General features: G+C 34.9%; 1 protein-coding gene across 1 annotated transcript in view; it reads right to left on the bottom strand.

The window, feature by feature from the left end:
• Nucleotides 1-8951, bottom strand: part of LOC137623429 (casein kinase I-like) — a 130296-nt gene that overhangs the window by 79262 nt on the left and 42083 nt on the right. Inside the window, exon 3 of the mRNA XM_068354262.1 lies at nucleotides 7939-8011. Within this exon, the coding sequence (XP_068210363.1) occupies nucleotides 7939-8011 (73 nt within the window). The remainder of the gene's footprint in view (nucleotides 1-7938; nucleotides 8012-8951) is intronic.

The raw sequence follows: 8951 nt of genomic DNA, 5'->3' as shown, positions 1-8951 counted from the left end.
TGGCATCCGCGTGAGTGAACTTGCTAAACAGTATGGCCGTAATATGTCGACGATCTCGACAATCCTGAAACAGAAGGAAGCTATTAAAGCAGTGAAACCTTCTAAGGGGATCACCATTATTTCAAAACGCCGTAGCCCTATCATAGAAGAGATGGAACGACTTCTGCTAATCTGGATCAAGGACAGAGAGATTGTTGGCGACACCATCACCGAAACCATCATCTGCGAGAAGGCGCACGCCATCTTCACGGACTTGAAGGAGGAGAGCTCTGGGGGTGATGCTGGGGAGAGTTAAACCGAACCTTCCTCAGACAATTTCAAGGCATCTCGTGGCTGGTTTGAGAAATTTAAGAAACGGTCCGGGATTCATTCAGTTGTTTGCCACGGAGAGGCTGCTAGTGCGGACACAAAGGCTGCAGCTGACAATGTCAAGAACTTTGAAAGGATCGTGCTGGAAGAAGGCTACGTAGAGCAGCAAGTGTTTAATTGTGATGAAACCGGGCTGTTTTGGAAGAAGATCCCCAGTCGAACCTACATCACCGCCGAAGAGAAGAAATTGCCTGGGCATAAGCCAATGAAGGATCGGTTGACTCTTGCCCTATGTGCCAACGCTAGCGGGGACTTTAAAGTCAAGCCCTTACTGGTTTACCATTCGGAGAACCCTAGGGCCTTTAAGGCACACAACGTCGATAAGGACCAGCTTCATGTTTTCTGGTGATCCAACTCAAAGGCCTGGGTCACTAGGCAGTTCTTTGTGCAATGGGTTAACCAAGTTTTTGGCCCTTCTGTGAAGAAGTATCTTCATGACCAGAAATTGCCTTTAAAGTGCCTGCTATGCCTTGACAATGCACCCGCTCACCCCCCCCCCCCCCCCCCGGACTTGAAGATGATATCTTCGATGAATTTAAGTTCATAAAGGTGCTGTATCTTCCACCGAATACCACCTCTATCCTCCACCCCATGGACCAGCAAGTCATCTCAAATTTCAAGAAGCTCTACACCAAGCACCTATTCAAGCAGTGCTTTAATGTCACGCAAAGCACAAACTTAACTTTGCATGAATTTTGGAAAAGCCACTTCAACATCGTGCACTGCTTGAAGATCATAGATCAGGCTTGGGTGGGATTAACTCGACGGACCCTCAATTCTGCCTGGAAGAAGCTGTGGCCTGATGCAGTTTCTCCCCGAGATTTCGAAGGTTTTGACCCCGAACCTGATCCCGTGGTGGGTGCAGCGGAAGACGTAGAGGAAATCGTCTCCCTTGGCAAGTCCATGGATCTGGAGGTCGACGCAGATGACGTCACGGAACTCGTCGCCGAACATCACGACGAACTTACCACAGAGGAGCTCAAGGAACTCCATGCTATGTCTGAGCACATGAGTGATGACGAGGAAGGGATCGAGGAGGTAGAACATGTGTTAGGTTCGGCGCAAATAAAAGAGGTGTTAGGAAAATATCAAGACGTGGTCGACTTCATCGACAAATACCACCCAAAAAAATTGCAGGTTTGTCGTGTAGTTGCGCAGTTCGATGATGTTTGCCTAACTCACTTTCGAAACATTCTGAAAAGCCGTACCAAGCAAATATCTATCGATAGTTTCTTTAAAAAAACTACGAAGCGAACTCGTGATGAAGAGGATGGAAGTGATTCAAAGAAAACGGCAAAGAGTGAAGCGAAAGAAAGTAAAACAAAGAAAACGGCAAAGAGTGAAGCGAAAGAAATTCAATCAATTTTAAGTGTAGAGAGTGAAAGTGATTAAAATTAATCATCAAAAAGAAAAAAAGAAAATGTAAAAAGGAATATAAAAGAAAAAAAAAAAAAAAAGCTAAGTTATGTTAAAGTTCACTTAGTGTAAGTTAGAATAAGTCACGGTAGTGTACGTTTATCGTAGTTAACCTCTCTAAGGTAAAGTGACGCTAAAAACCCGTTTCTTATTTATCATTTTTTTATAATTCTTCTTTTTTACATGTCTATTATCTAATTTAGTGTGCATTATTCTCATGGGAAATTATGTGTAGTAGTTTATTAAGAAGTTATCATAGGTTTTTGGGCTCAACCACGGATTAATCCTATTTCAATGTATTCTTATGGGAAAATTCGTTTCGACATCCGAACATTTTCTACATCCGAAGTCGGTTGTGGAACGGATTTAATTCGTATGTAGAGGTACCACTGTATATATATATATATATATATATATATATATATATATATATATATATATATATATATATATATATATATATATATATATATATACACACTCAAAACAATCAATCAAAATTCCAGTCATATATATGCTACCTAAGTAATACCTAAAAATCATGCCACCCTTGTCTGTCTGTAAATTGAAAAAAAAGACTGGGCCATCTAATGACCTCTAATGAGATTTAGGAATTCAATGGCCAAACATATGACCGGGTAACTTGTGTTAGATCCACATAGAAGTTGAGGGTGAGGACACATCCTGATCATTTTAACTATGGGACAGGGGTTTTACCAGATTTTTTCTAGTACACGTGAGCATGTTAAAAGATGTAACAGAGCATAAAATGATGATTTTGAAATACAATATTGAGTAAAGATTTGAACAACCAACTTTTATCTATCCCTGAATACTTTCTCATTAAACACCTCTGCAACCACTGAGTTCTTATTGGACTCCAAAATGCTTTTGACAATCAAAGATTATTTTTTGAACTCTTAGATTCAGGTAACAAATTTCATATCAGGTTCTAACAAACACACAGACACACACACACACACATATATATATATATATATATATATATATATATATATATATATATATATATATATATATATATTACTGAGAGTAAACTTACATAAAATGTATTTGTGTATAGTACAGATATATATATATATATATATATATATATATATATATATATATATATATATATATATATATATATATATATTGAAGTAAAAAAAAGAGATTATGATATGTAAAATACCATTTTCTCTAAAAAGTAAAGTATCTAATCAGATGGTCCTACCAGTATTAACTTTTGCATCAGAAACTTAGAACCTTAGAACATAAGCTAGTTAAAACTCAAAGAGCTATGGAAAGAATAATGATGGAATAATACTAAGAGACAGAAAAAGAGCAACATGGACATGAGAGCCAACTAAAGTAGAGGAATTTCTAACAAGTAAGAAAAACAAATGGACATGGCAGGATATAATGAGAATGACAGATATTAGATGAACATCAAGAATAACAGTAGGGGTCCCCAGAGATGGCAAAATAAGCAGGGGTAGGAAGAGAATATGATGGATTCACAAAGTAAAATTTGTGTACAGACTGGTACAGAAAGACCATTCGCAAATGCGAGTGGAGGGACATGTCTGATGCCTTTGTGTCCTGCAGTGGACTAGTTATGACTGATGGTGATGATTTACTTCCAGTGGCACTTGTTTATGGTCTTTCTATGCCAGTATGTACACACAAATATTCTTACTTCGTCAATCCATCGTCTTCTCTTCCTTCCCCAGCTTCTTCATGTCCTGGGGCACTTGTTTGTTTGCTCTAAATACATATATTCCTCTCTAGAAGTTCGTCCATAACCCTTTTGTTGTCTCTATTTTCTTTGATTATTAGTTTTACTCATTCAATTTCAGTCCTACAATTCTGCTTTCTCTATTCAAATCTATTATATTTCCAATTCCTCCCATGATTCACTAAACATAACTATGTCGTCTGCAATTCTAAATTGTTAAGTTATTCCCCCCATTAATGTTAATTCCTACTTTTTCACAAATAAAATTCATAAAAATTTCTAGGTACACTGCGAATTATTTAGGAGAAATGGGATCTCCCTGTCAAACTCCTTTCTCAATTGGAATTTTCTTACTATCTTTAAGCAGTTTTAGGATTACTGTACAGATATCTTCAAGTGTTCTAACACAAAATTAATCTATTCCTTGTCTTTGAAGATCTTTCATTACTGCTGAGGTTTTGACAGAATCAAAAGCTTTCTCACAGTCTATAAATGCCATACACAATGGTTTGTCATACTCAGATGATTTTTCAATTAGCTAGTAAATTACATGGATATGGTCAGTTGTTGAATCCTTTTAAATCCTGCCTGCTCTTTTGGTTGATTAGTTTAGCTGTCATTCTATTCAGCCTAATATGACCTTCGTAAATATCTTATATACTACCGAGAGTAAGCTTATTGGGCAGTAATTTTTCAGGTCTTTAGTGTCTCCCCTTATATGAATTAGCATAATGATAAAGATTTTCAAAGCTATAGGTACAGACCATACTTGCAGACATTTTGTGTAGAATTTAGAGAGTTTTGCTTCTATGACATCGCCCCCATCTAATATTAAATCTATTATTATGCCATCCTCTCCTGTTGCTTTGTCTCTTTTCATGCCTTTTAATACTTTCATTACTTGTATTGTTACATTTGGTGGTGGCTCAGGTGTTTAATTATTTCTATTGGCAAAGTTGCTTCTTACATCAATATTGTATAGCATTGCATAGACATCCTCTGCAATTTTGATCACTTCATCTCTTGTTGACATTTCCATTTTCATCCTTTAAAGAAAATATCTGATGGCGCCCTGTTACGAGTCTTTCTTTTCATCAATTTGATGCTTCTTCCTTCCTTTAGTGTATCCTCAATTTTGATCCGATTGTGTTTACGAATGTCTTGGGTCTTTAGTTTGTTTATTGTTTTGAATAGTTTTGCTAATTCTATTTAATCTTTTGGATTTTACCGTAATTTCCAATCTTTTCTTTAGTAGATTTTTTACATTTTCTGGTAGTTTTCCTTGCCCATGTTTAGGAACTTTTCCACTTATCTCTTGTGACAATTCCAAAACAAATTGTGTTGAATTACTATATAGTTCTTTACTTGTTTCCATTTCACCATGTAGCTGGGAGTAACTATTTTGTATTGCTAAATTACACTCATCAGATTTCTCTCTCAATACAGGAGTGTTTGCTTTCTTAAAATTGGTTTTTCTCTTTCTTTCCTTGGATCTAGAAAAATTTTGCTTCTCTTCATTCTATGGTCACTTGACTTAACTTGCTTAACAGTTACATCTTTAACTAAAATAACTTTCACTGAGAATAAAATCTCCATATACTAAACACACACACACGCAACATTTGCATCTGCAAGCAAAGGCCTGACTAACCGAATATTGTACTAAAGAAATTATAAATTTCTCAGGCACTATCAGTTTCCAGTGTTTTACCATATTGCACAAATGTTTAAGTCACCATTGTCAGGGCAAGGAATTCCAAATTTGCCACCAATGCTGGGAATAGTAGAGTATAGCCAACAGGAGTTTGTAGCCTGTGGCAGGATTGTAGCATCTGGAAATCTTGTGTTGATGGCAAACGAAAGACTTAGCACCAACTTATACACACTAAGAAAGCATGCGAAATATTTGAAGCACTACGGAAATTACCCGAATTAAAATGCAATGGTTCATACACCTTCCATTTTTTTCAAGTTATTAACCTTTTGGATTTTACCCTAATTTCCAATCTTTTCTTTACTAGATTTTTGGCTTTAACCTGAGAGGGAATTAGGATCAAAGACTGAAGTTGCGGGGAAGAAAAAAGGAATGGGAGGTGTTAGCAGGGTAGTATGATCAACAGAAAAATCATTAGTATCTGATCTTTTCCCAACTCTTTTAGGAACATTGCCCTTCTCACTCCTATATTCATATTTAAAGAATGATAACATCTCATACTCTACGCTCAGCTCACCTATTACTCAAATCACATACCTTATACAGTACACAATTAAGAATGGAGTTCATGCTTCAAACCTAACGCACAGGTTTTACAAAAACTGATATAAAATATACTTTTGCTTGAGTCAGAAGTATTAAACCCTTTGCCACTCAGTAAATAAAACCACATCAATAATGAACATGGTACCCTATGCTGTCTACAGGAATAAATCTCTCACAAAATCCTCAACTATCATGAGCTGCTAAAGAGTATTACCTAGCCAATGACCAAATGCAAAATAAAGATTGATTCGGTAAAATGATGCTAAAGTAATTTGGGACTGAAAACATGCAAAACCCAACTAGCCTAGCCTGAAATTCTAATATTTCTTTTTGTCGCCATACTGACCCTTAAAAGCGTAAAGCATGCGAATATTGAGGAACTCCCTGAAATAATAATACAAATTATTATCATGGTAAGAAAGTATTGTAATGATGGTTTTAAAGACAAGGATAAGCCATCTAAGATCCTTGGCACTTTTCTTAAGACCGCTCAATACACCTTTTAGAAAACAAAAGATTGAGAGATATCGGATAAAAAAGAATGTGCAAGTGCCCTGAAACACGATAAGTCCTAACCCAAATGGTGGAAGGTCATAGTTTAGAAGCTATGGCATTATCCAAGACTAGAGAACACTAGTTTGATATTGTAATATCCATCTCACCATTGCTATTATTGCTATTCTTTCTTCAACCATTATCATGTGGCAAAATACCAACAAAAACCTTGACGGCAGCTACCTACTTAAGTGAGTGTAAGGTGTAGGATGAATAGTGTTGCCATATAAAAAATAAAAATAAATAATCAAATAATTTGTAACCAGGTATAAATGCTAGTATATTTACTATATCACCATAATAAAACTTTGAAAATAAAAACTACTGATTTACTGTATAGCTGGAGAAAGTTGGATGATTTAGGAGCATGTACTATACAGTGAAGTACAGTATTTATTTATTGAAGATTCCGTAATTTTCACATTTTCTTCTTAAATTTGGAAAAAAAAAAAAAGTCTTGCAATTTAATTCCCAATAATATATACATATGGAGGATTCATACCTTTTATGATACATATTACAAGTGATGTAACATTTGTCTTACATTAAACAATGCAGATACTAAAATATTTCAGAGAATATTTGTTTTGTATACTTTTCAGCTAAAATTTCTTTCTCAAACACTGTCACTATACAACACCAACACTCCAAATAAGAGAAAAATATAAGTAACCCCATTAAAATTCTTATCTAAAAAGATATGCCTAGAATCATTTTTAAAATGCACATGATTACCTGTTCATACCTAAAGAACAACACTAATCTTGACTCTTAAATATCACAAAAGGGGAAAATAAAATCCTAATAGAATTATTTTTTTCTCCTTTCATGATATACAGAGAGAAGCCTTTTCAATTTTCAAGTATTAAGAAAAATCCTTAAAATCTGATAAGGCATTGAAATATATAAATTTGCTTCTTGTAAATTTTTGAAATTCACAGTGCAAGTAAAAGTTTGCTTTAAACTTTTCTCTTTTCTGAACCTACACAAACCCGAATATTACCGATTCCTTGACTTGTACTAATGTACGGTATTCTGCAACTTTCATATAGTACATATTTCATCATAATAAAAATGGATTAACTGTTTTATTATGGGCCGATAGTACAGTACACCATTACTCTCCGAGTAATCAAAATGCTTGATAAACCACACAGTACCCCTCAATATATAACTGCAAAATGCAAATGAACTTGGGTGTATCCAAAGTTGTTGTGATGAAAATTATGAATTCAATCAAGTACCAACCACTACTTAATGTTCAGCACATATACTAATAAAATGCTTCAAAACTGAGAAGGAAAGTTCTCGAGTTTAACATATGATTATCGAAAATAGAAAAATTATGCAATTGAATTTCACCTTCAACTAGCTTGATAACAATTTTGATCAAAGAATAATTACATATGGTATTAAACGAATTAAAAAAGCAATCTGCATGACTGGAGATCATCCTTGAAATATCAAAAATGTGCACTGAAAATATTCTAAACCTTCAAAGTGAATGAAAAATTACTTTCATTTGAATAAAATGTTGAGTATAGAATTTAAAATCCAACTAAAATTTGATCAATTTCTTCAAAAAGAATAATCTTACCTCCAACTGTATCGAGCATACGATAAAATCTGTACTCCAGATGAAGCTGTGGGGCTTTGGCTTTAATTGGTTCCTGGAAGATAAAATAGAAAACACGATTACTTAAATATTCGAATAAAGTCATAAAATACTATTAAAAGAAAAAAAACATTGCAATATCTTACAACGCTGTATATCAGAATAATATAGTTTATGTTAACCCTGTATCAAAATCATACTTGAATAAATTACATCAAATGTATATTGACTCAGTATTTATTCTCTTTCCCAGCATTATCCCTTCTTTAAGTGGTCGGTTGCCTAATGTGCCCTCTCCAATGCCTCTATTAAACACATCCTCTTCCGAGAAACCTCTTCTCTTCACATTATCTCACTGTCTAATTGTCTGCCTACCTCTCAATAATACCCCCTTAATAGGTTTCTCCCAAGTCCTCTTCACTCCCTCCCCGATATTCAGTATACTTTTTTTTTTTATCCAAAAGCATACAGTAGTAAAAATAATTTAAGAAACAAATTCATCTAAATTTCAAATAGAAGTAAGCCATCTATAAATTACCGTCGAGATACTACGGCTAGAGTTATTAGGTTCTTTGATTGGCCAGACAGTACAGTACAGTACTACATTGTATCCTTCTCTGGATACCACTCTTTTTTTCCTTTGCCTACAAATATACTGAAAAGTCTGGCCTATTCTTCCCCAATTCTCCCGTCCTCATACACCTGACAACACTGAGATTACCACAATAATAATTCTTCACTCAAGGGGTTAAATACTGCACTGTAATTGCTCAGAGGCTACTTTCCTCTTAGTAAGGATAGAAAAAACAATCTAGATATGGTAAGCAACTTTTCTGGGAGAACACTCCAAAATCAATGTTGTTCACTAGTCTTCGGTAGTGTTATAGCCTCTGTACCATGATCTTCCACTATCTTGGGTATAGTTTTTTTCTTGAGGGTACACTCAAGCAAACTGTTTCATCTTATTTCTCTTCATCTTTTTTTAAGGTTTTTAT

Source organism: Palaemon carinicauda, chromosome 30 (genome assembly GCF_036898095.1).
Source record: "Palaemon carinicauda isolate YSFRI2023 chromosome 30, ASM3689809v2, whole genome shotgun sequence".
In the NCBI taxonomy this organism is placed as follows: domain Eukaryota; kingdom Metazoa; phylum Arthropoda; class Malacostraca; order Decapoda; family Palaemonidae; genus Palaemon; species Palaemon carinicauda.
Note: the sequence above shows the minus strand (reverse complement) of the source record. Positions and strands in the feature narration are given on the sequence as shown.